Source organism: Centroberyx affinis, unplaced genomic scaffold (genome assembly GCF_046629955.1).
Source record: "Centroberyx affinis isolate AG114_WGS23_722 - 3 ecotype Tasmania unplaced genomic scaffold, CSIRO-AGI_Caff_v1 ptg003734l_1, whole genome shotgun sequence".
Taxonomy (NCBI): Eukaryota; Metazoa; Chordata; class Actinopteri; order Beryciformes; family Berycidae; genus Centroberyx; species Centroberyx affinis.
Genome location: NW_027281613.1, coordinates 75,317 through 103,043, shown reverse-complemented (window position 1 = coordinate 103,043; position 27,727 = coordinate 75,317). Strand labels below are relative to the sequence as shown.

At 40.8% G+C, this 27,727-nt stretch overlaps 3 protein-coding genes and 1 non-coding gene across 4 annotated transcripts; all 4 read right to left on the bottom strand.

The window, feature by feature from the left end:
* Positions 1 to 934: 934 nt before the first annotated feature.
* bod1l1 (biorientation of chromosomes in cell division 1-like 1) lies at positions 935 to 17,888 on the bottom strand. The gene is made up of 30 exons (XM_071540856.1): positions 17,674 to 17,888; positions 17,132 to 17,256; positions 15,792 to 15,982; positions 14,727 to 15,221; positions 14,244 to 14,393; positions 13,873 to 14,033; positions 13,466 to 13,562; positions 12,459 to 12,561; positions 12,300 to 12,360; positions 11,665 to 12,186; positions 11,361 to 11,604; positions 10,332 to 11,330; positions 10,154 to 10,224; positions 9,813 to 9,933; positions 9,520 to 9,639; positions 9,391 to 9,410; positions 9,181 to 9,235; positions 8,953 to 9,017; positions 8,687 to 8,768; positions 7,979 to 8,037; positions 7,785 to 7,866; positions 7,321 to 7,367; positions 6,851 to 7,001; positions 5,587 to 5,639; positions 5,347 to 5,434; positions 5,001 to 5,080; positions 4,643 to 4,736; positions 3,818 to 3,950; positions 3,181 to 3,252; positions 935 to 2,022 (listed from the first exon to the last, which is right to left on the bottom strand). Exons 1-30 carry the CDS (start codon positions 17,788 to 17,790, stop codon positions 1,899 to 1,901), a joined length of 4,782 nt encoding a protein of 1,593 aa, XP_071396957.1. The 5' UTR covers positions 17,791 to 17,888; the 3' UTR covers positions 935 to 1,898.
* An 866-nt stretch (positions 17,889 to 18,754) lies between these two features.
* Positions 18,755 to 18,836, bottom strand: trnal-aag (transfer RNA leucine (anticodon AAG)). The gene has a single exon. It is a non-coding gene; the product is annotated as a tRNA-Leu (tRNA).
* Positions 18,837 to 19,116: 280 nt separating this feature from the next.
* aurkb (aurora kinase B) lies at positions 19,117 to 24,255 on the bottom strand. The gene is made up of 9 exons (XM_071540851.1): positions 24,187 to 24,255; positions 23,631 to 23,669; positions 23,254 to 23,338; positions 23,125 to 23,170; positions 22,683 to 22,871; positions 21,641 to 21,779; positions 21,227 to 21,375; positions 20,467 to 20,641; positions 19,117 to 19,750 (listed from the first exon to the last, which is right to left on the bottom strand). Exons 1-9 carry the CDS (start codon positions 24,193 to 24,195, stop codon positions 19,577 to 19,579), a joined length of 1,005 nt encoding a protein of 334 aa, XP_071396952.1. The 5' UTR covers positions 24,196 to 24,255; the 3' UTR covers positions 19,117 to 19,576.
* Positions 24,256 to 24,910: 655 nt separating this feature from the next.
* Positions 24,911 to 27,535, bottom strand: LOC139662214 (F-box/LRR-repeat protein 12-like). Its single transcript, XM_071540850.1, has 3 exons — positions 27,310 to 27,535; positions 27,108 to 27,183; positions 24,911 to 26,703 (listed from the first exon to the last, which is right to left on the bottom strand). Exons 1-3 carry the CDS (start codon positions 27,408 to 27,410, stop codon positions 25,654 to 25,656), a joined length of 1,227 nt encoding a protein of 408 aa, XP_071396951.1. The 5' UTR covers positions 27,411 to 27,535; the 3' UTR covers positions 24,911 to 25,653.
* Between the last annotated feature and the right edge of the window lie 192 nt (positions 27,536 to 27,727).

Sequence of the window (27,727 nt, the reverse complement as noted above, 5' to 3'; positions counted from 1 at the left end):
CAATGGCATCCCTGACTGAAAGGAGTGCTGTTTGCCTGCCAGGCTTGGTGGCTAAATGAAAGCTGATCCAGACTTTTAAATGAGAGGTGTTGGGCTAATATTTAGGGCTTGGATTCCAGCACCAGGAAATACCTGAGAGGAACACCTTCAGGAATCAAATTTAGCACTCCGCAGGAATGGTTGGAAAACTTCAACCGGCCTCACTCAGCTTTCCGTAACCTTTCTTCATGCTGTTGGATCCCGTACGTTCAGGTGCAGCGATTAAGGCCTCCTAACGTGTTAATGATGGTGGAATATTTCATTCTTAGTTTGTCAGTTTTATCGTCCATTAGCAGGCAGGAATGTCCTCTCCTCTTCTCCGCTCTCAGGTGATTGGTTAAAGGTCTTGGCTATTTACACATTACAGACAGCACATCCATTTAGGAAACACAGGAGAGATAACATTTGAGACATAATAGGGGTAAATTAATAAAAATCTGTATATTCAGCTCTGTGCAATATTTCACCTTTTCATAAACAAAGCCTTAAGCTTCCCAACACGTGTTAAGCTTTCAAAACAGGATCAACAGTTTGGGGTTCCTTCAGCAGCTGCACGCTTGGTTTCACGGTAAAGTGAAAATCTGTGAAACCATTATTTATTTTAAGTATATGCTGAATATTACAAGCATATGTTTTTATGCTCCGTTACCGACTCTGACTATACTTAACACCAACCGTGTAAAACTCAGAAAAATTAAAAAAACCAACACAGAAAGAGCTAAATTGAAGAGAAACAATAAAACCATCAAGTCCTAATTTGCAGTGCTTTCACTACTTATAACAAAACAATGTTGCAAAAATAGAAATTACTATGTTAAACACAAACTAATTTATAAGAGGAACAAAGTATAAAAACAATGTTCAGTACATTTGCATTTGTGGGACAAACATCTTTATGGTGACAGGTAGAGGAATCAGGGCAAAATATTTAAACACCAGTAAACAAATGGATATAACTCTAATACAACACACATAACTATGTAGACTGACTTGTTACTCAGATGGTATGGAACTGTACTTTCCACATGGAGTTTTTTTTAGAAATTTGTCAGCAAGAAGATGTGTTTTATAGAGACAAACAGCAAATTCTATGTTTATGTACTCAAGTTTTTCCTGTCAGTGCCCAAAACTATGCTGCTGTTCTACCAGAGGTTTACAAAAAACAAAAATAATAGTTACCTTATGAGTACTTAGTATAAAAACCAAAAGCATAAAAATAGTGAGGAGGAAAAACGCCTCCATTACATTCACAGAATGAATATTCAATATTTAAGTTCACAATGACAGCAAGATGCTTCACATTGATTTCTATGTACAAGCGTGTGGATTTACAGAGATACAAAACATTTGAATGTGTAACAGCTTTGCGTGTAAAGGTGAAACAGTGTCGACCAGCACTGAGGCAAAAGCCATTCTGTGAGTGAGTGATAGTTAATTTCAATTCACCCTCTCTCTCTCTCTCTCCCTCTCTCTCTCCCTCTCGAAATACAACTCGGCTACACATTAGGCCTTTGATTGGCCCAAAATACTCTGGTTCACTAGGCATTACTGAATAAACGAAGGAATGATGAAGTCTGATCCAAACCATATGGGTGTAGTAGAAGGTATTCAGAGGGATTCCTCCATAAATCCTTAGGTTTAGGCCCTACCAACACAGGAAAGTGTATAATACTATCCAGAGCTTTCAGTCAATGAAGCCCAACTAGCTCGATGTGCTAACTAACTGCAGACTGAGCGGGGAAGCTTCCCGACTTGGAAAACAAAACTCGCACTCGCAATAAAAGCAGGTATCCATTTTGGTACGGGAGTGCGCTAGAAATCAATGCTTGGGCAAACCGGTCCACTGCTGTCAAGAGTTTTCAGCGTTTGGCTCTCTTGGATGGGGGCTCCTCTGATTTCTGTCCCCCCCGGGTTCGCACCGCAGGGGGGCTGGCCTCTCGTTTACGACCCCCCTTCACCGCCGCTGCCTGGCCCCTCGTTCCGCTGCAGGAGGGAAACAAGGAGCAAGTGTCAGGCGGTTTGTCTAAGTGTCATATTTAGGTCCAGCAAAAATGTGCCTTAGCTACATTCAAGAGTTATTATGAAAACGACCAGTATTTCGGTATTACATATAAATGCACAAATACTAGAGCTTGGCGTAGCCGCGTACCCCAGGAACGGGAGGTGAACAGGGGACTGAAATATCTGGAATACCGATTTAAGGGTGTCTGCAGGTTTCAGAAAGCCAAAAGACCTTCTTAATGCTACGTGGAACTACATTTAAGACTAATTTAAAAACCAAAATAAAGAAACAAAGCTGTCAAAACCGGCCTGTTTCTGTTTGAAAACAGCTAAACAGAGTTCTGAAACTATAGTGTGCAGGATAAGGAAAAGGAGAACAGGAAATGTAATGTTTAGGGACATGAAGTCCACATATATTTAGTAAAGTAGATATAATGAAAAAAAACAACAACATTAATTTATGGGTGGACATTCAATGCAAAAAAACCTGTCATTGCATTGTGGAAAAAATAAGCAGGAAAAAATAAGCAGTTTTAATAGTTTTTAAGGCCTTACATTTAACTTTTTCAGACTTTAAACCTGCAATAAGCAATTTCAGAACCTGTAACCAATCCTGAAACTAACGTGTGCTAAGTGGAGATTTTGGTGAGAAGTAATGATGCATTCTCAAATGTGGGCACAGTCTTATTTCCAGTTAAAATGCTCTCAGCCGTATCATTCAGGCTCAGCCAATTACTTTGCATCACCACATTTCTCAAATTCCGCTTTATCTTCAAGAAACACAAAAAACACAATTATTATTTCATCAAATTGGATTGCTTGAGATGGCGGAAAAGAAATTTCATGGACAGTAATGTTCCTGTACCTATATTAAACATCATTTTTTTTTTATAATTCCAGATGTTTAATATAATGTCAACATTTCTTTCAACCAGTTTAGGTGATGTAATCCAATAATGTCATAGTGATTTTTTTTTTTTTTTACCTTGAGAGCGAACTCAACTCAAAACATCTCAAAGAAACTTCGGGAAAACTTGAGGAAAATGTCTCCTTTCACAGAGCAGCAGCGTGAAAGTGGGTTTTGGTAGAATTCCCCTTTAAGCCTGTTGGTTCTGCTGCACCTCAGTGAGGCGAACTCACCGTGCGCCAGCTGCGGTCTCCTCTTTACCGTTCTGTCGACTTGCCCGGGTGGATGGTTTACTTGGCTTGTTTCTAGGAGCAACAAAAACAAATATGAAACAACAGTTGTTACTTTAGTCTAAATCTCCACCTTCTTAAATTAATAGGATGTGACAGTGATGATGCTTTCTGGGTGCTTCAGAGTGCCTACATTCAGGAGTAAAACCAGGGACTCATTTATCCCCCCTGCATTTAGACTGCTTCATTTACACAGAAGATGATGTAGTGTCTCATGCCTGTATAACAACTTTGTATTTTGCACGGATGAGCGACTTTCTATTGTACAATATCCAACTACTGGCTCCTTGTCTGGTCTTATCAGCTGATGTTTGTCTGTACTGTGTATGTCTTGGCAATTTGTTATTTGATTTATTATGTGTTTATGTTATGAGGTTTTAATTGGTTTTACTGGGTTTTAATTACGTGTTTTTATTGCGTGGTTTTACTATAAACCCTGTCTGCAAACCAAATTTCCCTTATGGGATAATAAACTTTGAATTAAGTGGGCAGACTTGTGAGCAGAACTAGTGTTGCTTGTACCATTAAAATTATATTATTATTATTATTTTTAATTTGGGTCCATGTCCTGTAAAATTACCTTTCAGCCTCCAGACGAGATGCTGACCGCGTCGTAGTTCTGGTCTTGGTTTCCTCTTCTTCCTTCTCATCATCATCCTCTTCCTCATCATTCTGCTCACTTTCTTTCTCCTCTGCCTTTTTCTCCTTTTTATCTGTTGGAAAGACAAAAATTGGCCATGGAAATAGAAACTGACTGTTCAGCAACATCACTGTGTGGTGCCTGAACCACAGGCCACACACCTGAAATACTTGGTTTCACCGTTGGCATGGCTTCCTATTTACCTCCCGTTTCCCTGTTGATCAACCTGTTATTTGTATAATGGGTTTTGATATTGTTTATTATCCAAAGTGCATTCATTTATGTCTCTACAACACTCATAGGAGCTATATTATTTCAGATGTGGATTATGGAAACCCACTTTTTTAAAAGCATTTAGATAACATAAGAAATATTAGTTAGCAAAGCACATTACCAACAGTTTCATCACTCAGGCTCATTATCTGTAAAACTCAGAAGGCAGAAATAAAGCAACGCTATTCTCATTCACCACTGTTAACTGCTCAGTTTACATGTAAGCTCAAGCACCCAGCAGTGATGCAACTTCCCATCTTTAAAGAATCATTGAAAGACACAAGGCAGTCACAGAGATGCATAGTAATCTCACCAGAAAAGGTACAGCAGAGCAATACAAAGCTAAAAATATTAATTTCACCATGGATCAAGAAGAAGAAGAAGGCTATTCCTCTGCACTTATTTTTGCATGAACTTTGCAACACAACAAGATAAGCTTTTGGCTGCAGCTAAACGGAGCCTTTATACCCTCCCAGTGTGACCAGGACCTACCTGAGTCCTCAGCTGCTGCCTTGGAGGGCCGGCCCCTCCGAGCGGCTTTCTTTGGAGTCGTCCCTTGGTCGTCTTGGGGTTGCTCCTCCTCACCCTAGGAGAGATGACAAAAACCACGGCCACTCAGCAACTATTACAGTGTTACATTTACTGTGCTACATGAAATAGCAGTGAGTCGAAGAAAGCACAAATCATTTGAAAGTGTGCAGGTGAGGTTGAAATCCAACAGGGTTTACTAGTCCTCACCTAGACAATAACGGCATTATACAAAATTAACAGACGCACAATATTTACAGCTTACAGATAGATGTATTTTTACAATAAGGAATGCATTTTCTGTATTTTATTGCTAACATACATCATCTGGTTTGTTCTCACTGGAGCACTCCTCTTTTATCTCCTCTTGACCCTCTGTCTGGCTCTCTGGGGGAGAACAAGCTGGAAAAGATAAAGGCAAGATAAAGATAAACGGTAAAGATAAAGATAAATTCATTCTCAGCCAGACTCACAAAACTTTGTGACTGTATGTGTGCTTTTACAAAATTCTGTTTCGTCTCTGCTGTAATAAGTAGCTGGGCTCTATGTCTTTAAGCCATGTGGTATTTGAATTTTATATAAATGAATGATCATTTAATTTGGTGGATTTTAATAAAATGTTTAAAGTGTGTGTGTGTGTGTGTGTGTGTGTGTGTGTGTTTCCTCACCAATGTCTTTGATAGGTTGCTTCTCATTTTGTTCCTGTTGATCATTGTCCTTCACCTCCTCCTTCTCCTCCTCCACAGCATGTGTCTCCTATTAAATAATATAATTTTGAATACACAGGCTTAAACGTATCAAGACTCCGACAAGTAACAATGTGGATGCTTGCATCTGTAGGCTGAAAAGGAGCGAGAGTAGACCAAGATGTAGTCAACATTTTGATCCATGAACAGAATAAATCTCACCTCCACAGATTCCTCCATTTCCTCAGACCGCTTCCTTTTCAGTGAGGGTTTACCTACAACAGACATTTGATTGGACAAAATTGAGGCAGAATTTGTGACATCATCCCTTCCATAGACATGGGTCAGATAACTTGTTAGCAATGCTGCCAGCTTCCCTTTATATCTACTACCATTACAAAGTTGCTCATTCATACTATTTTTCTGTTAAACAGAAAAATATGTAAATGGACAATACATCAAAACAAGCTACGAAATGAACAAATTAACTGTTCAGATTTGGTTCACTGATGATCTAACAATGCGTGGTTTGGATGGGGATCTGTGAGTGCTGCTCTACCAGCCACTTAGCCCCACCTCTCCATGCTTACTGAATTAAAACTTGACTTACATGTATCAGTGGCTTCTTTGGAGTCGGAGCTTCCTGCCCCCTCAGTGTCCTCTGGGTGGGGCGATGGTGGCTTGGCCTGGTCTCCTTGCTGACCGCTTTTCTTCATCCCACTATCCTCTTCATTTCTCTACAAGTTTGTTTTTTGGAAAATTACAAAAGGTACAATGAAATGTGATGAATGCTAATGTCCTCCACAAAATATTATTAACCTAATAATAAACCTGATGATGTAAAGTACCCAACATGTATATTGTTGTCTGAACATACCTCCTCTCTCTCCGCTGGTTTCTCTAATGAGGATTTCTCAGCTTTCTCTTCATCCTTATTCTCGTCTTTCTTCTGATTACCTAAGGTTAAGACAACATAATAGCAATATCACTGATAAAAAAGATCAAAACAGGAAAACAGACAGATTATTCTGTATTTGGCATGACCAAATATTTGATAGCAATTGATTACTCTTACTAGCTTTATTGGACAAGGGCACAATATAATGCATAACACAACTGAATACAACTGAATTCATTAGACTTTGTTTTTCATCATGATAATCATCAGTCAAGAAATTGATTTGATCAAATAACTGATTATTCTGAAACATTCTTACGGGGTTCCTCAACATTTTCCATTTCAAAGTTCCATACTTTTTCAGATCTTACTTTGACTGGATTTGAAGAGTTTGTCTGGTGTGCAATATGATATATGATAGATAGTGGTAGGATATTATGACTGTATGACTGTATTATCAACAACTACATAGTATGTGTTTTAGGACATTTCCTTACTTTTCCAGAATTTTTGTGCAATTCACAAACTTTTCCAGACTTCCCAGACCTTCACAGGAACTCTGTCCGTAATTTAGAGGAAGTAGCTTACCGGCAGTGGCTTCTTTGGCTCCTGAACGTCTCCCTCTGCGGGTCGGAGTCTCCTCCGCCTTCTCAGGCTCTTTAGCTTGGTCCTCCTCCATCTCAGCGGTGGTTTTGGATGATCGTCCCCTGCGTGGCGTTTTGGCCTCCTGGACGTCCTCCTGGAGAAGACAAAAGTGGATGAGCAAAAAATGTGGAGTCGAAATACGTAGACAATGTTGTCGTTGGATAATAAAAACGTGTATCTGCAAAAACGTTTTTCAGAAAGGATCATTATTTTCTCACTGATGTTTATGTATTTTTGAAATTAAATACTATATTTTTAACAGGTTTCAAGAGCCAAAGAGTGGCCATTTATGTAATGAGTAAAAAATCACTCAATACATAAATGGCCACATAAACAATTCAAAATAAGAAAACGAAAAACACCAATTGCAGTTATTTGGTGACAGCAGCAATATGAAAAAAGGTTTTATTCACCTCAGTAGATGGTTGCTCTTGGTTGTCCTTTTCATCCTTCTCTTCACCTGATCCATTTAAAAAGAAAAAAAAGCATTTCATATAAATTATCATTTCACAGAATTGTTGTACCCATCTTTCACACTTGAGATACTTGGAAATCAAAGGAAAGAGAAACGCTTTCCTCTCAGTCAAAAACTACCATCAAGGTGCTTGGAGCAAAGAAATTAACCTCAGTGGAGCTGTTCAGTTGAATTCAGTTCATGCCAAAACTATATCATCTGTTTATTCTTTTTTTTTTTTAAAGTTACCTGATGTACATTGCACAATATTTTGCAAACACAACCAATTATATCATTTAAAATGCTATTTTGTGACTAAAAGTGTTTGATCAACTGATGAATAATGTATCATTTTGATGACCATTATCATTTTGTGAGTCTAGGTGTCACAAATTTGGAAAATGAAACTCTTAGCTACAATACCAGAGTCCTTGGTTTCTGACTTCTCAACTTTCTGACTGGACAGCTTTCGTTTGCGTGTTACTCTTCCCTCTGTTTTTTCCTCCTGAAAAACAGCAGCGATATCAACAAAGGAGGGAATTTGTCAACGTTGAATTTGTTGCACATTTATGAGTTTAATTTAGTGACCATTAGAGAGTGGCATCTGTAACAGTTACCTTTTCTGACGGGTCTGATCCCTTCTCATCCTCCTGGCTGTCTGAACTGGAGACGTTACCTGAAAAATACAAAACATCAGCAATAACTGAACAGTTCTATTTGAAAAGGAGTACATGTCTATTTTTGAAAAAAAAAATGACAGCATGAAGTTCAATGTTCAGTATCTATAAAATAAATACTATCCGGTCTGTAATACAAATGTATCAACTAGAGACTCAGGTCGCCAACTATCCTTTAAAAAGTACAATAATATATACAGTATATGTTTTTTTGCTATCAATCATTTCATAAGAGTAGGTGTTTTCTCCAAATAGTAGAGATCTTATTTTGGAACAAAAAGAAATTATTAACACCAGATACAGTACACATCAACAAATGGATTAAAATGTTTTCATTCCAAAAAACTATATATCCATTTTAGACAAAAAATGTTCTGATGATTATTTGCTCAATTAAAAATAATAAAATTACACAGACAAAAATACATTCTCTGAAATGCTATTATTTTGGGAGTAAAGCTTTAGATTATATAAAATAGTAAGTTTTACTTTCACGCCAACAATCATTTTGTACAAGTAGGTGTCACATTTTTCAAATGGTGGATATCTCAAAACTGAAATACTTCAAATATGAATCAAAGAGAATTTAAGACAGAAACATAAGCATAGTAGCAGTAACAAAAAACAAAACAAAGTCACATGACTCACTGATTTGTTTAACTAGTTTGGCTTGTTGCCCATGTTCAGTTTCTCCGACCTCCTCAGTCTTGTCAGGGACATCAGACTCCATCTGAAAATAATTGAAGGGATAAACAGATCAACAGAGAAATAGGACGCATACATAGATAGGTAGGAGACAGACAGATCAGATGAATATAAACAAATGAATGAAAAAATATAAGGTGCAACTATAATATGTAATTAATGTTAACAAATTGTATGTTAGTGAGCATGTCTAAAAAATAAGCACTTACGTTTTGTGTATCACTCTTTTCTTGTGCAACATTCTCCTCCTCCTTCTGTGTCACACTCACTTCACCTAATGGTGAAAATAATTAGGGTAAAAAATGCTGTCTGGTTGTTTTTTTAAACCTGTTGATCAAGTCATTTGAATATCATCCACACTGTAAAAGCTTTCTGTTGAGACAGTGACGGCCAGAATTGCTTTGCAGAGTTCTTTGCTTACTAATATTGCCACTTACTAATGTTATCAATGTCCATCTTGGTCTGGTTGTCCTCAGCTTCTACCTCCTGTACCTATTGTTCAAAAGCAAATCACTTTGAATTTCAGTCTTGCATGCATGAAAATACATGAAAATAAATATAACTGTTTAAGTAAACAATTGCTACTTATAACTGATAAAGTAAACAAATTGTTTTGATGCATCTGTGCAACATAACTGGTAACTCACCTTGGTGCCCGTCTCTGTATCTGCAACATCTGAGTGTGTTTCATCTAAATTAATAATAAGACGATACGTTAATTGTCAGCCAAAGAGAGCCTGTTGGTTCTTTTCTGCTAGAACATTTTAATGCCTCACCTTGTTTACTGGATATTTCTGAAACTTGTTCAGTGGAAAGTGTATCAGACACAGTAGCCACTGGGCTTTCTTCTGTGTTTCCTTTGACCTCCTCTGATTCAGACACAACAACATCTGCAGCTGAAATATTGTAGAAGGTAAAATAACAGCTAACTAAATGAGCACAGAAAATGTATCACCAAAGGACTTGGCATGGGAAACCACAAGAAATAAAAGTCTTGAAGATCACAAGACAAGATACAAACTTTGAATTTGGGCTAGGGCCTTTTGCTGAGATAAAAGACAAAGTTTACCTTCTTTGTCAACTGGTGGTGCCAACTTGTTAACAGGCTGTGTTTCAGGAGCAATCTCTGCACCAGTGTCTTCTTCCTCAGTTAAAGGAGCTTGACAATCATTTGAGGTAGTGTCACCATCCTACATAGAAGACAAAACAATGATTTGGCACAATGGAGCAACATCTTAAACACCGGTTTTGTCAAGAAACGTGTTGATTTCCTAAGTGTTTAAAATACATTTTAAGATACACTGGGAATGATGGCAAGCACATGATGAAAACCAAGGCAAAAAAAGACATCCTTTAACACGACAAAAGCACTTTAATCTTAAAAACACAACATATGACATTCACTTTTACCTGTGGAGCAAGTGAAATTGATGTTTGTACCGCTGAAGCATCGGTTTCTTTCTCCGAATTGTCAGACACATCTGTGAAAGAAGACAGATTTTGCTTTTAACTTACGGAAACATTCTGACATACTTAGCTGGGTATTGACAATTAAACAAACATTTTTCCATCAAAATGTTTCATTTACCTGCACCGTTTGGTTTTTCATCAACAATCTCAGCAATTTGTTGAGATACAACTGTTGGCAGGTCAGCAGCTGTGAGCTCAATATCTGCGACTGTTTGTACATTCCTGGAAAGATGCTGCTCTCCCTCTTCGGCTGTAGTCGTTTCCATTGGCTGTGGGGCGGGCAGGTTCACATCTGGATCTTCCCTGGCACCTGGTGTAATTAAACTGGTGGAAACTGTACTATCGGGATCCATGGAAAGCAGAGTCAGAGCCGCCTCTTTCATCTTCATGTCAGCATCCTGAAGAGTCATCTCAGGGGCCGCCACCTCTTGACTGCTGTCCTGAGGAAGTCTCACATCCGCTGATGTACAAATGTCCATAAGAGTCAGAAGAGCGTCTGCCTCAGTTGGTAAGGAGCGTGGTTCCAGCTCACTAAGTCGCAACTCGGTCTCACCTTCATCCGGTTCGGGGGTGATGTCACTCAATGCATCGTAAGTATCATCGGAGAAAGAGGTGGTAACGGTGGTGGCGACGGGATCGGAGTCTGTGCTCGTGTCTTGGAGAATAACTTGTTTCTTAGGCAGCTCTTCTGCTTCAAGACTCTGTGAGGAAACTGAAGACTTTTCGGACTTGTCACATTTGTCTTCTCTGAACGCTTTCTTCTCTTCTTGGCTCTCATCTTTCTTTTCTGGGATTTTATCCTTCTTTTCCAACTTTTTCTTTGCACTCTTACTCTCAGATTTCTCGTGGGGAGGTTCCTCTGGGACCTTACGGTGCTCCTTTGCGTTTCCTTCTTTTTTCTTCTCCTTCGTTGTCTCATGTTTGCTGACAGGTGCACTGCCTTTACTTTTGACTTCCGAGCTCTGAGCTTTCTTATCCATCTTTGATGATGATGGAGTCTTTGCTTCCTCTCGGGATTTCGATTTGGGTTTTTCCATGACTTTTCCTTTTTCTGTTGGCTTGGACTTTCTTGGATCTTTGTCAATTTCAGAAGTGGGCTTGTTCGATTTCTGGCTGTCTTGATCAGCTTTAGCCTTCTCCCTCTCACTGTCTTTATTATCTGTTTTAGATTTGGGCTTCTCCCCTTGCCGGTCCTCAGTGTGGCTCTTTGACCTTTTCAGGACTTCCTTGGGGTGTTTATCCTTCTTCTTGCCGCTGTCTGGCCCGGGCTCCATGTCAGACCGGTCCTCCGAGGAGCCAGTAGAATCTGGGCGGAGCAGCTGCTTAGAGTCACTTTTAGCTAAAGTTTTCTCTCCTTTGGTCTTTTCCTTTTCTTTGACCTTATCTTTGTCCTTTTCCCTCATTTTGTCCTTTTCTTTCTCTTTATCCTTCTCTGCTTTGGCAGCCTCCACAGAAGGAGCTTTTCCCTTCTTGGCGCCATCTTTAGGACCCCCCTCGTCAGCTGCACCTTCCGACATAGATGCCCTTCCTTCCCTTGTGGTTCCTGGCATTTTCTTGTCACTTTTGACCTTAGCCTTTTTCTCACCTTTCTCTTCAGAGGACACTTTGACAGTAGCACCTTCCTTCTGCTGAGAGTCGTCTGCTTCAGTTTTTTTCTCCTGCTTTTGTTTGAGCTTGGCACGTTCGTCCGACAGGCTGCGTTCTTTCTCTTTGCGTTCCTTAAAATGCAATTCCTTGCGGGATGGCCGATCAAATTTTCCAAATGAACGTTGCTTGAGTGACTCTTGGGAGCCCTGTTCCAACTCCAAGATGAAGGAGTGTGTCCGGCTTTTGTCAGACAGCTTTTTCGGGTCACTGGAATCCTCAGAGACGCTATCGCTCCTCCTTATGTGTCTCTCATCGGATGATACTGATTCTGATACTTTTCTGATCAACTTTTGTTGTGGGGTCTTTGAGGTTGCAGATTTCACTTCCTAATTTTGAGACAACAAAAGACAAAACTTACTTTTTATGACTCATTATCAAATGACAAATTTGTCAACCGTGGTAAAATCTATTTTATTCAATCATAGTGACTTTCACTTACTGCCTTCTTGGAGCCTTCTCCTGTATCTCCTTTCCTCTTGCTTGAAAAGTCTCCCTCTTTCCTGAAGGGTGAAATGCTTGCATGTAATTTAACAGTGTATTGTATAAACAGCTAAACATTACCGCCACATGAATCCGGTCTGAGCCTTTGAAGACGCACCTTGAGTCTAGCTTCCTCTTCCTGTTGAGAGCCATTTTTTTCTCGAGAACTTTCCTTTCCTTGCGAGCCTCCTTGGCCCTGGGGCCCTCCAGGCTGGGAGAGTCTCCCCTCTGCTGTCTTCTCTGATCTGTATAGGGAATTAAGCACAGTAGTTAACTACTGACATTACATTTAGATTACACAATTCATGTCACTTTTGCTTTTTTAAGCTGGGGACACACTGCATGATGGAACTGTGAAAAGACTGGACATCACACACCAATTGACAGGCATTCAAAGATTTTTTCATCTTGTGTTGTAGAGGTACACACACTTGATGAGAAGTTGGACTTGGGGATCACACACTTGATGATGAGGTGAACAATGGGATTACATATTACCTGTGTTCTTACACCACCAAACCCCCCCAAATCTCGTGAATACTCCTCGCGCTATGGAACCAAAACAAACACGGAGGTGGAAGAACTTGCTGTTGTATTTTATCCTTTACATCCACACAACTCTCACTGACGAGTCACACTACAAGAGAACGTCAAGACCTGTCCAGAGTTGAGTCTTAAAAATGAAACATATTTGAAATAATCGTGACGATCCCGACTAGACTGGGAGGTAAGACATTAAAGTTGAAGTTAAGGAATTTAAGCCTCACAAAGTAGAAGATCATCTGTGCCAACTGTCCATTGCCACCACCCCAAACTAGCATTGGTCCAATTGTGAAAAAAGGTTGTGATAGTCAAATTGCTGCTATACTCAGCCTAAAAATCATGTAGTGTGTCCCCAGCCTCACACAGTATGCAGTGGAGCGTGACAGGAAAGATGGGAGGGAGAGATGGGATGACAAGCAACAAAGGTCATGAGCCAAATTCAAACCCACATTTCTGCAAGCAAAATGACACATGCTTATTACCACTGAGTGATCAAGACACTCACTAGTTTAACATCTTAATATGGGAGAGAGGGAAAGAGGAATGGAGGAGAGGTGGTCAACACACAACTGACAGAAGTACCTAGTTCTTCAGCTTGTGTTGCTTTCTGTTTGCGTTTCTCTTCCATACGCTCCCTGTTCTGCTGTCTCTTGTGCAGTCTTTCCTCTTTGTCCTTGGCCTAAGAGAACACAGGTAAGGGGCGAGAGAGAGAGAGAGAGAGAGAGAGAGAGAGAGAGAGAGAGAGAGAGAGAGAGAGAGAGAGAGAGAGACCATAAAAATGTGTCTCTTTAAGTAACAGATTTTAGACTCAGGATGCAAAAACAACACCCAGGAAATATTGAATGAACCATAACCTGATTACTGTCAATCCTATCCAGGCAGAATCTGCATCAGTTTAAAGTTCATCCACATATTTGCCAAAATCTACACATGCATTAGATGCTCTGTAGATGTTTCCCAGTAAATATTAACAAGCCTGTATAACTCACTGCAGATCTCCGACGCTCTTCTACAGTGATCTCATCATCCGAGTCGCTGTAGTAACGGGAGTAGAGGAAGGGCTTGTGGACGTAGGCCTTTCGGCGAGGCTTGTGCTCCTTGTCTTCTTCTCCTGTCTCTGCACTGGCTTGCATTTTTTCTGCTCTCTCACCTTCAGTTTGTGCAAAGATAAAGAAAAACACATTAAAAAAAACGTGTGTTCTGCGACTACGACTAAGTGCTCTAAATTCAGGTTCTGTTAACATTTTATGATGTACTATTTAGAATTCACTTCTTTTGTTAAATATTTGTAGTATGGTATAGTTTAGGGCAGCTTAAGAAGTCATGCAGGAAAAAGAAATTGCCACTAATATAGACGGACCATCTGATAAAAGCTCGCCATCATCAGACGAATCAGATGGCGGCTGCTCATCATCGCTTTCCTCCTCAAACGAAGACAGATCACTGGTGTGGACGGAGCTCACTGTAATGTCACTCAGGCCTTCCAAGTCCGAGTCCTCCAAAGAATATTCTGAGGGGAAAGACATAAGTTTCATAAAATTCGAACTAAAATAAGTACTGTAAAATTAACAGGAACAAAACATATTAATAGTCAGCAATGTGCTTATCAAACTAACACTTACTGCCGTTACATGTGTTCTGTTTCTGAGTTTGTAGTAAACCATGATAAACTAATAAGATTATGATGGACCTTAGAGACCTGAAATGTATACAGTAGGTCCTACATTTTATCCTCTTTAAAGTCAGGCTTTGTGGTCTGGGTGAGGTCAGTTTCAGTTGGTAATATTCAGAATTTTCTGCTCTGAAACTGAAAACCGATACAGACGGTGCAGCAGCAGCTCACCTTCCTTCAGCCTCTCTCTGGTTTTCTGCTTGATTTGACTCGGGGACTTCAGCAGATCATCATCCTGCTTCTCCTCTGAGGGTCTTCCAGCCGTTTTGCTGCCAGCCTTGTCTTTCCCCTCTTCCATCTGTTCCTGAGTTCCCATCTCCTCCTCTTCGGTCTTTACCTCGTCCGCGATTCCCTCTTTTGCCGTATCCATTTGTTCCTGAGTGTCCTCCATCTTTACCTCGAGGGCTTGGACCTCTGATGCAAGCTTTGCCTCCTCTGCCTCTTCCAGTGTCTTCCCATCATGGTGGTTTTCTCCTTCCTCGACCAGACTCATGTCCTGCTCGCCCTCCTCCACCAGCTGCATGGCCTCCTCTGAAGTTTGGCCTTTCCGTCCTCTCTCCCCGCTGGAGCTGGCTCTGGAGCTCGCCTCCTGGTTGAGAGAGGTGATAGTGTCCAGGATGGACATGGCATCGCTGGCTGTGGTGGTAGCTGGGGCAGACGACGAGGCTGCAAACACATAAACATGATATAATAAGTGTTAAGTTATATATAAGTTGCTTGCACCTCCTCCATAGGAAGTCAAAGCGCAAGGTCAGCTTAGTGTTGGGCAATAATTCAATATTGTAGTTTATAGTCTTTTGGTGCGATCATATCGTTATGATATGATGATTTTGAGATATTGTGATACACAATGCTGCTGTCTAAATTGATAACAAACTAATTTTACTTAACAACTGTGACATCACGCCTAGCATTACAATTCAATTCAATGGGATGAACGTTACTTTGATTATTTAAGATGTGATTTTTGCATACATGAGCTATATTGTGATATATATTGATCTAAAAAAAATCCTCATGATTATGGTGATATTGATTTCAACCACCCAGCCCTAGGTCAGCTACAGGACAGCTCCCCTGGTAGATATTTGGCGCCTTGCTCAAGGATAATTCAGCAGGGCAGATGCTTGCTGTCATGGAGGCTAGAATTTTTCTCCTTCAGGGGTCAAAAGATCATTACAGTAGTTATAACACACATGGTAATCATGGCTGACATAGGAATCAAATGTTGTGCACCTTGCTCAAGAACGTCACTGTCTAGTTTCATCTCTGTTGAAGGCGGAGGGACAGGAGGTTCCTCCACACAGCTGCCAGGTGACAGAAACTGGCGGACGACACGCTCCACCTGTGGCCTGAAGATGTGATTGATTTTGGGATCCACCACCTGGGCCACAATCCTGTCAACTCCCTGCTCCAGCATCCCAGACCTAAGAAGAACAGTTTCCTTTTAGTTTGGGTTACTTGCACACACGCAAACAAATGATAAAAGACATAAAAGACAGTTAGAAATTAGAGATGGGAGGATATATTGAAATTCAATATATCGCAATACAAAAATGTGATACTACTATATTGTGGCGCAGAAAAATGAATGGCGATATTACCTACAGTTTATTCTGCTGTGGTAATCACAAATGAGATGACTTACCCATCACAAGTTCAACATCAAAATTATATTATTTGTACTTTGTAATGACATGTTTATATTGTTGTTTACATTCCATGCCATTGCTGAAAGGATTTGTGACTCAAAAATAAACATAATTCTGCACAGTCACACTTTGTTGTCATGAACATTAATTTATTACATTGTATCGTGGTTGTACTGAATCCTGAACCCCATATCTTGTATCGTGACATAAGCATATCGTCCCATCCCTATCAGAAATATACTGTGCAAGCGCGAGAAAGAAAAGAGGCCATTGGAAAACATCACACCCCAACAGGACAAAGAAACAGTTTTCTTCAAGCTTGCAAGTGTAGGTATTTCTGATGTTGGTCTTAGAGTGAATGAAGGTGAAGCACAGAAGGTGGAGATAGGCAGAGGTGGGACCAAGTCAGCTTTGCCCGAGTCCCAAGTCAGTCTCAAGTCTTGAGGCACAAGTCTCAAGTCAAGTCCCAAGTCTAAATGTAGAACACAAGTCAGAACAAATCAAGAGGCCAGTATCAATTTAATATCTTAAAGAAAAGTAAATATCTAGGACTTTTCAATGCAATACGGTTTTAATAGGATAAAAACTTGGTAAGAGCATCATGAGTTTGATTTCTATAATCAGTTTCAACTTCACTAAATTCAATCATTCCATACAAATTCAGAAAGAAGATTTTAAATTCAGTCGTCTGCTGGAACAAATCTCATCACTTCTAAGTCATTTACACAAACACAAGATCTCAAGTCAAGACTTTAGAAACCTTTTCAAGTCATCAAAGCACAAGTCAAAGCCAAGTCCCAGGTCACCAGAACCAAAGTCAAGTCTCAAGTCTTCTCTTCATGCTGACTCGAGTCAAAGTCATGTGACTCAAGTCCCCACCTCTGGAGATAGGTATTCTCAATTCAGCATTTAACTGTCACTTACTGTAGCACCAGTTGTCTGATGTTGTTTCTCAGCTGGTTCTTGTTCAGATGAGGACTCCATGTGTGGTTAGAGAGGTGATTAGAAACGAAGTTGTCCACTCTTTGTTTCAGGTTCAAGTAAGCTGGCTGTAAGGGATTTTGAACGATTAGTCTACATGAGCATCCACACAAGTAATTACACCAGATGAACAGATAGCTGTTAAAATTAAGGAAATATATCAACTCTCCTCATTGGCGTAGGTAGAGCCACCACTGAGTTTTGAGTTGCCACAACAGTTGTTTTCTAGCCATGGTGAAATAATGACCAGTTTTACTTGAACAATATTTCTGTGTACTGTATGTTTCTAAGCATGGTGGGCTCTAGCTTTGGTAGCCAAGAAGAGGGCTTGCAATGCGGAGACCACTGATTTCAATCTTGTCCAAACACGGCTTACTTCGTCACTTACCCATACATCAGAAAATACAGTCGCTAATACTGGTTACAAGCAAGAAATGTAAACATGTCGAGGTAAATAGACGTTGTCTGAAATAGGCAACCGTTACCTTTGTATCTACGTCTGCCAGGCAGTCCCTCCTGAACTGGTCGAAAAGTCCCTGCGTTTTTAAATGGTTGACGATCATAGAGACCAGCTGCGGGTCTCCGGGCGGTAAACCAGCCATGTGTAGATATAGTTAGGCCTAGTTTTAAGCAATCAAAAATGATAATGCGAACAAATCATCAGTAAAAAACCCGGCTTGGATCCACCAGCCTTCTATTATGGTTTCCAAAGTTCGAAGCAGGATTTGACCCGGAAGGAAACAAGCGGTCGTTGTCATCAAAGAACACCTTTTTTTTTTTTTTAATCAAGATAATTCACATCCAGCCTACGGAAACCATTGTCCGCTAGACCGGAACAGCATGGGGCGAGAATTCATCTAGCTAACGCGTCCACATGATTGTATAAAATGCGTTATTGGGTTGCAAACAACACAATACAGTAAATTACTTAAGTTTGTAATCATATTAAAGAGCCCGCCATGCAGAATCGCTAGCTACGCATGCGCGAAACAGGATCGCCAAAGGAAAATTGTTTTCTTCGCTTATGTCGTGTCTCTTAGCTCTATTTGTAACTTGCTGAAACGGCTGAAACCTAGAACATTACCCTCTCGCGGAAAAAAAATGTTGAACCTCCTAGCCTAACTGTCCTAACCAGTTTAAAGCGGAGACGGATATAGGCGGAATGTTATCCTCTCGCTTCCTGTTGATGCTCTCTGTTGATGTGTAGTTGATCATTTGGCGACCTCTAGCGTCGTCTTTCCGAGACGTTTCTCAAAGTCATTCAAAAGCCAACTACTCGGTGAATCAATGAGTAAAGTTCGTGTTTTGGGTGGGGACAACTAAGACACTGATAGCCTGAATATTGCTAGTGTTTCCCAAGGAATTTATATGAGTTACTAACATATTTTTTTAAATGTTCATACATACATTTACAGTTAACTCTCCTTTGGGCTAGTTTACAAAGTTACCGACTCTTGAGAGCTTTTAGCTAATCGCAATTCGAAGTATGTCGAATTTGTAGTACGTTAAGAGCTTCTGTGCAGCACTATGTCACTAAAATTTTACGTTAGAGAACTAAAACATATCTGGCAGCGGTGGGATTCGAACCCACGCCTCCGAAGAGACTGGAGCCTTAATCCAGCGCCTTAGACCGCTCGGCCACGCTACCACACGTGCTTATTATCGTCAATTAGCTTTGTGATTCGAGTAGTGCATTCATATACTACATTATTTATCTGTAATAATACCACGCGTCTCTACAATCTGTGCCCAAGAACACTGAAGCCATTCTGGCAGCTTGTGTTGCCCCAACGCAACTATCACAACCTTTTATGTTGGTGTTGTGCTTCATTTTGGCAACTACCTGGTTTTCAGCAACAAGCAACAAACTTTGTAGAGAACATTATTGTATTTAACTTCCACAACAAGCCTTTAGAACATTTGGATATTTATTAGAAATTTAAAAAGTATAAAGTGAGAGGAAAAAAAAACTCCAACCCCACCCCTTAAAAACTCTAAGCACCTTATCTTGAACTATTTGAGAAGACACTCAGTTTGAGGGAGTCTAGCAGTAGTACTTTGGTGTCAGCACCATCAGATCAAGAAATCCAAAGCAGAGCCATCATGTCCATTTTAAAACGTTGCAGACAAGAACTGACCATAAAAACAACTGCAGATCCCACTAGACATAGAAAAAGACCACTAAACATAGATAAAGACAGCAAACTGTACAGTATAAAACAAGCGGGTAGTGTTTCTACCCATTGTTTACAAAATGTGCCAGAATAATGGCAGTGCGAAACCCAGGGCAGTGAAGAGGAGAAACACTGGCCACGAGTCTCTCCTGAGTGACAGGTAAAATGAGTATCTTCAGGTGTAAAGCAGGCTGGGCTAACAGGCTGGGTGGGTTCAGGGCTTCTTGGTAGCGTAGACGGGGGGTAAGACCCGGCGGGAGTTGGCGCGCACCCATGGGTGGTCAATGACACTCTGTAGTGGGAGGCGATTGAGCGGGCTGTGGCGGAGCAGCTTGGAGATCAGGTCCCGCGGGCCGTCTGTGACGATCTTGGGGAACTTCAAATCCACCTGGTAACAGCAAGAAGGCATTTGTTTATTCATTTAATTACAACCACGTCTCTGTTGCAGTAGATCCAATTATGATTTTACTGATTAAGATTTCAATTGATTTAAGAATATTTCATGATGGTTTAGTTTTTGATAATTAGTACAAGGACAATAACAACACGACAATAGGGAGGGATCCACAGGATGCCACAGCAGGCGAGGCACACTGTGCAGCCCAGAGGAGCTGAACAAAAAGAGAAAAGGGGACAGAGAGGCAGACATGATGCAAACTGAGGTCCAGTTCAGGCACACACATACTAGGCACACAAGTCTCCCCAGGAAATAAAGGCAAGGCAGAGGAAGGTACAGAACTGAATGAATAATACATGGTACAGCAATAGTACCTGAGAGGGCATTCTTTACTGTGATTTTGGTACGGAGATGCAATAGGTATGACGGGGAAAACAAACAACAGCAGAGAGCAAGATAGAGTGAACTAGCCTCGTTTACCACAAGAATTAGCATGTCAACCAGTTCCATCTCTGACAGAAGTGCAAAGCTAGCCATGCTTTATGGTAATCAACAACGTTTTGACCAATCCAGTTGGTTGGCTGAAACTGCCCTGTTGCATGTTGTTACTGCATGACAGCCTAATCCAAACCACCATTTGCATAAGGGCAACATTTCTCAAATTGTGTGCACTGGACTCCCAAAGCAAAAATCAGACAGATCCTAACCTTTGTAATTCTTTTGTATGTTTCTGAGTGGCTGGCTGTTTCGAAAGGCGGGTTGCCGACCAAACATTCGTAGCAGAGGACCCCGATGCACCACAGATCCACCTTCTCGTCATGGGTGTGCCCCTCAATCATCTCTGGGGGCAGGTAGTCCAGTGTCCCGCACATTGTACGACGTCTAGAGGAGTTTAAAACAAAAGTTGAGCATGGAATGCTGTCAAGTGGCAAAAGATATATCGGTGTGTTGATATTAAGGGTCAATACTGGACATCAACATTTAACCAGCAAAATTCTGCCAATAAGGAAAAAACCAGTCACTTGTAATTAAGAGAGAATTTCCCAATAAAGTATAATATTATCATTATTCAGTAAGAAGGTTATGACTGTGGTAGAGCTGAAACGATTAATCGATTAGTCGTCAACTATTAAATTAATCGTCAACTATTTTGATAATCGATTAATCGGTCTGAGTAATTTTTTAAGAAACATAAGTCAAAATTCTCTGATTCCAGCTTCTTAAATGTGAATATTTTCTGGTTTCTTTACTCCTCTATGACAGTAAACTGAATATCTTTGGGTTGTGGACAAAACAAGACATTTGAGGACGTCATCTTGGGCTTTGGGAAACACTGATCGACATTTTTCACCATTTTCTGACATTTTATAGACCAAACAACTAATCGATTAATCGAGAAAATAATCATCAGATTAATCGACAATGAAAATAATCGTTAGTTGCAGCCCTAGACCGTGGTTCCCTCACCTCAGAGACGGTGCATGGACCGACCAGCCAAAGTCGGCAATTTTCAGCTCTCCACGATAGCCGAGGAGCAGATTCTCTGGCTTGATGTCACGATGAATCACTTTCTTCTCATGGCAGTACATCAATGCATCAGACAACTCCTCCATGTACTGAAAAATTAAAAAGGCTAGAGTTAGATTACATCACCAAATGCTAAAAGTAATCGAGAATAACCATAATCATATTCAATCACACCAATCAGCTCAACATCCAAACTCTAACGACAACCAAAGCTATGTGCCTAAACTGCCATTCAAATACAGGATATCTGAATTATGAATTACTGTCTAACCATCAACAAAGTAGATTCACTGACAACCAACAAACAGGACAAATTCAAAACTCTGCCTTTTTGAAAGCAACATTGACTCTTACTGTGGCAGTGCGTTGTTCATCGAATCTCCCGTATCTCTGCAGCTCCTTATACATTTCACCCCGCGGGGCGTACTCAAGCACCAGGAAAACACGTGTGCGGTCATGGAAGTAATTGTAGAAGCGCAGGATGTTGGGGTGTCTGAGGAGAAAGCAGAGCAATTACATTTTGTGTCAGCCTGGACTTCATACAATCAGTAGCCATGTTTCTGAAACAAGGCAAAAGGAACCTGACAGGGGTTATAACAGTAAAGTCAATGTGTTTATGACACAACATCAAAAACCCAATTTGAGTGGGTTGTATGAATCTGTAGTCTAGAGCTGCAACGATTAATCGATTAGTTGTCAACTATTAAATTAATCGCCAGCTATTTTGATAATCGATTAATCGGTTTGAGTAATTTTTTAAGAAAAATAAGTCAAAATTCTCTGATTCCAGCTTCTTAAATGTGAATATTTTCTGGTTTCTTTACTCCTCTATGACAGTAAACTGAATATCTTTGGATTGTGGACAAAACAAGACATTTGAGGACGTCATCTTGGGCTTTGAGAAACACTGATCTACATTTTTCACCATTTTCTGACATTTTATAGACCAAACAAGTAATCGAGAAAATAATCGACAATGAAAATAATCGTTAGCTGCAGCCCTACTGTAGTCCACCTGACCTGTTTAAAACCAGATGCTAAAACAATCACAGAAAATGTTTTGGGGGAAATGTAGCACCATAAAAACCCTGGTTAGCCCTCTTGTGTAAAGCAAACTCAACACACAACTAAACATAATTAAAAACTGACAGAAGCACACCAAAGAAAACACGACCATTTTATTGCATATCATTTGCCTGTAATATATCCATGACAGTCATTGGAGAGGTCAGCATGAAAAAAAAAAACACTTACTGCTTCGGTGATACAAAGACACAAGCTGTAATTCAGTTCTAAATCATCAGAATTACTTAATAAATGTAGAATTTGTTTGGGCAACAAATTAGCTCAACATCAACATACAATAGACAACAAAAATCTTTTTCAAGATACTAACCTGAGATGGGCCTGAATCTCGATCTCCCTTCTCAGCTGGTGCTCTACACCCTCTTTCTCCATCTGTGACTTGAACAGCACCTTCAGGGCCACAATGGCTTCCACGTTCTTCAGCCTTGCAAGGTAGACATTGCCGAATTTGCCCTTCCCCAGCGGTCGACCAATGTCAAAGTCATTGATAGTGAATTTCCTGATGAAAAGTGAAGGATGGATACAAATATTCTGGTGTTAAAATACTCTTCACAGTGTAGGTCACCACTTGGCAGTTTGAAAGAATGTGATAAACAAACAAAACTGTAAAGCAATACACGGCTGACTACCAGTCCCCAGAACCACAATGTGTGTCTGAATTTTGTGCCCATTTTTAGAGCAGTCCAAAAAAAAAAAGCAGCGTTAGGAGACTCAAACAGTGTGATGAGAGGTGTGTAAGGGAATATACTCACTTTGGGGGTGAAGTGGAGGATGAGGCAACACACTCTCTCCCAGGGCCTAAAAATGATGATACAGTCAAAAAAGGCCCATTTTCCAGTTGTGTATAAATAATGTCTGTTTATGAGGAGAGGCGGAGGTACCTGTGATTGCATTTCTGTCTGTGGTGGCAGGACGTGGGTTCACTTGGACACGCTGTGGGCCTGCAACCGTACTAAGGGTTGTGAACTGATATTTAGGAAAAGACACACACACACACAAACAAATGCAGTAGTTAGTAACTAGTTAGTAAGCAACTTCAGTCAGCTATGTCACTCTTGGCACTACCGGTTTCATAAAAGCGGCTAATACCGTGATTCAGATACAAAGTGACAAATAGTTAAAAGTTACTTTAACTTCTTAATATGATGATGGCATCTTTTTGTCAAATATATAAGTTTTCTTGTCAAAGATGAGATGATAACTAAATGCAGTAAGATAAGTTATAAATCTCATTAACGTTATACTTATTAAAACTTACTGGTCTTTGAAACCCTCTGGGTTCTTGATTTTCCTTATTCTGTAAAGAAAACAAGACACATCTTGCATAAACTTATATTTTAGCGTATATTTCTTGTTAAGTAACAGACTTGTCATTATTTTCAAGCCGACTGCTGCTAATTTAGACAATGACAAAGGTACGCACAGCATGCAGCAGGATGTTGAGCTACTAACAACCTACAGCAACTACCAATAGCTAAATAATGTTATTGCATCTGTGCTGGGTAGTTTAGGTTAGCTAACGTTTGCCATATTTAATACCTGTAACGTTATATATTGGTGTTTCGTTGTAACGTAGGACTGATATTCTTTCTAGTAGACTCATTGACGCATTCACAAGCTAACGCTGCTATGCAAAATTAACTCAAGGCTATCGTTGTTACGTTGGCACTGCAGATCTAGCGTTAGCTAGCCTAAAGTTAGCTAAAAAGGTGTCAACATTAGCAAGTTACTTGACGCTCACTGAAATCGCGAGAAAGCCTCAGCTGTCGAACATCGTTATTTCACTATTATCAAGTAAAAATGATAAACGTTACCTGCATCATAGTGAAGAAATGTCCAGTATGGCCTTGCTACTGGGATGTGCACAGTGGTTCTATTTTGAACTTCCCCGGCCGCCAACGTTTTCAAAAAGCCACTCTGCACGTTCGCGATTGGTCGCTACGCTCCACACAGAAGGTTCCCATTGGCCAGAAAACCTGGGAGAGGGAACGTGTCATTGGTGCATGCTAATGTCAGTCAGACGTCGACCTTCTTGCTATGCCTGTGAATGGCTGCCAAGGAAATTATGGTATTTTACAACTGGGCTGTATTATGAAGATGCCTTTTTATCAGACAACCCATACCATTTAAGACAAAACTTTGAAACCCATTATTTGTTTTTCCTGTGAATACAATTACAGTACTGAACACACAGACCATAGACAAGTTTTAGGTTAAGATAAACTAAAAACAAGCCATATCAACCCTTTATTCATTACAGTCGCATGCTGAAATATATTTTATTACTCGTTCCCATTCAGATGCAGCATGTGCGGGCCAGTGGCTACTTGTTACAAGTGGGTGGAGTGTCCACATCCATGGGAGTGTCTAGCAGGCATGACTATATAAGTTGCTATATGCAGACTTGTTGATCAGCAGTTGGATTTGTTGACACACCTCTAGTCTTTGGACCAAAATACTCAAGAAATCTCTATGGAGGCTTTTAGAGAATAATGCAATCGACTTACAAGACAAAGACGACAGGATACTTTAGGATTGGTTTATTCAAAATAGAAAAAAAAGGTTTTTGACAGTTTCCCATTGATAATTTCTACCTTCTTAACCAGTGCTTTAAATGCAACACAGTTTATGTCAAGAGCACACATCTTCCATGCTATTCCTCCTTCAAAACATCTATGAATATTGCAGAAATAACAAGTAATGACCATCTAATGCAGTTTTCTCATTACAACAGACATTCACAATTAACTTTTTATTTTTTTCTAAAAAGCATGTAGGAAAAAAAATAAATTGGAAAAAAACAACATGGGATTGGTATTTGATAAAGATTAAGTCAGAATACTTGAATGAATGTTGACATACATGACATTATCATATGCTGTGCTTCTGTAACACCAAAACCAAAATCATACACCTGCTTATAACAGACAGTATTGTGACTGGATGAGTTGTTGACAAGGGGAGAAGGAACGGGACACAGGTGGATCACTGCCAACAATAAGTTTCAGTGCTCTACATTTGTAGCTCACATCTGCTTGTGGGTTCACAATCTAGCAGCAACATTTCCTCTCATTTGTTTTATGCCACAACTGAGTTTAAAAGAGTATGCTGAAAACACAATACTGCACTTTTGTATGCATGTGTCAGACTTTTATTTTAATGTGAGCAATAATTTGGAGAGTAAGAATATAGTCACACAAGTGTTAAGACTAAAGGGAAGGAAATGTTACTGTTTTACCTAGAAGAGTATAATACAAATTATTCTGAAGCTGCGTGTAAATTTAGTCTGAATTTATCTGAACAGAGCAGTTGGTGAACACTAGTGTGCAGCGCGGCAGCAGGACAGCCAGCGAGCGACGCAGACTCGGAATGGGGTCGTTCACATCTAGTTTCTTGTTGTCGTCATTGTCACCTTCTTCACCTACAGCTTCCCCACCTTCCCGCTCTTCCTCCCCGCCGCCCTCCCCCTCCCCGCCCGGCGGACACTGCCGAGGCTGGAAGAACACCTCCGAAAACTCCAGCAGGCGGAGCTCACGGAGCATCCTGCAGCTCCGCAGAATCTGCATCTCGCTGAGTGTGCAGGCCCACAGGCACAGACGGTGAAGGTCCTTTAGACGGCTGGCACACAGCAGGCCCGGCCCTACCTCCTTCCCACCTAGACTCAGCTCCTCCAGCCCGAGCCATCCTGCCCCGAGCCCCAGGGAGGCCATCTGCAACTGGTAGCCCTGTCGCCCAGTGATGCCTATTTCCAGAAACTTGAGCCTGGAAAGGCCTTCCACACCAGAGCCGGTGTCCTTGGCGGCGGAGCTCCTGAGCCCATTGGCGGTCACACGAAAGGTGTCACGCAGCTCCAATCGACTGAGCCTCTGCCATGATGTGAGACTCTGCAGGTGCTGGTCTGTGAAAGAGGGCACATTGTTGAGGACCAACCTCTCGATAGCAATCCCTGATGGGGAGGCAAGCCCTTTTCCTGCCTGGTTCCGTCCTTGTTGCTGAGCACCAACATTTGATGTGGTCTCTCCCCTCTCTTGGGGACCAGCAGGTTCACTAGGGAGGCTCTGGTTGAAGAAGCCGGGAGGCAGCTCACAGCCACGCAACTCTAGCACCTGCAAAGTCGGGGGCAGGAGCTGGCAGCTGGGCAGGCCTCTCAAGTCTGCGTGCAGTAGATAGAGTTTGCGCAGACGTGGGCACTTGGTGGACAAAGCTTTGAGCCAAGACTCTGATAGAAAGATGCCTCCTCGGGCAGAGAGCAGCAAACCACGCAGCCGCAGGCATCTTAGCCCGCAACCCAGGTACTGACGCAGCAGAACCCAGAGTATGCGGGATGTCACCTGACCCACAACAGACACCATGCACAGTCCATGCCATTGAGGGGTAGACACATACCAGTGTGTGTGGTGTATGTATGTGCGTGTGTGTGTGTGTGTGTGTGTGTGTGTGTGAGTGAGGAGACAGAGAGAGAGAGAGAGAGAGAGAGACAGACAGAGAGGGGGCAGAAGAGAGAGATTTTGTGTCAATATGTGGACAGAAACAACTAATCTGCAATATCATCTATTTCAACAGCCATTTATGGTAGTATGTTTATATAATGTCTGTATTTTATTATAATGCCAACTAAGTAGGCCTAATTAATAAACAGTATATGTAACTTGAGTCTAAAACTATATGCAACTTGAGTCTATAGTCTATTTCTGGAAAGAAAAAAGTAAAGCTACATTACCAGACACATTCTTACCCCTTTCCATGCAGTGAGATCAACAAGTCTCCATAGTCTTTGGTCTTTAACAAGACGTCTCCATCTCTTACACACTCTGAAAGAACATCGTTAAATATATAATCATGTGACATGAGTCATATAACAAAGGGGGTGCTGACTTTTCTTTACACACGACGGAGAACTAGTAAAATATTGCCAGTAAAAGTTAAATCTCCCTTACCTTCCAGCTCTGACGAGCTCTCGTACACTAAGATATGATAAAACATCAATTAAAATGTTCTCGGGGAAGTAGTCTAGGTTACAGGTTTTGAATTCATCCATTTTGTAAACAAAACTCTTGAACACGGACTAAATATCCCGACGCACACGTTGCGTTCGAATCAGGAATCCTGAAGAAACGATTGCCAGAGTGACAGCAGGACCTAGCGGTAGTTGGCAGGTTTAGGATCAAACACCATGCTCTGGTAAATCTCTCTATGCTCAAGAAAATATGTGTATATCGATGCCCGTCTCGCTATGTACAAGCACTTGGCAAATTCATGATGTATAAATATGCAGAAATGGGTATTTGAAAACATTTTAATGCATCAACAGTGCCGCCCTGCGTCCTTTCTCTGAAATTGCGTCTTCTAAATAAC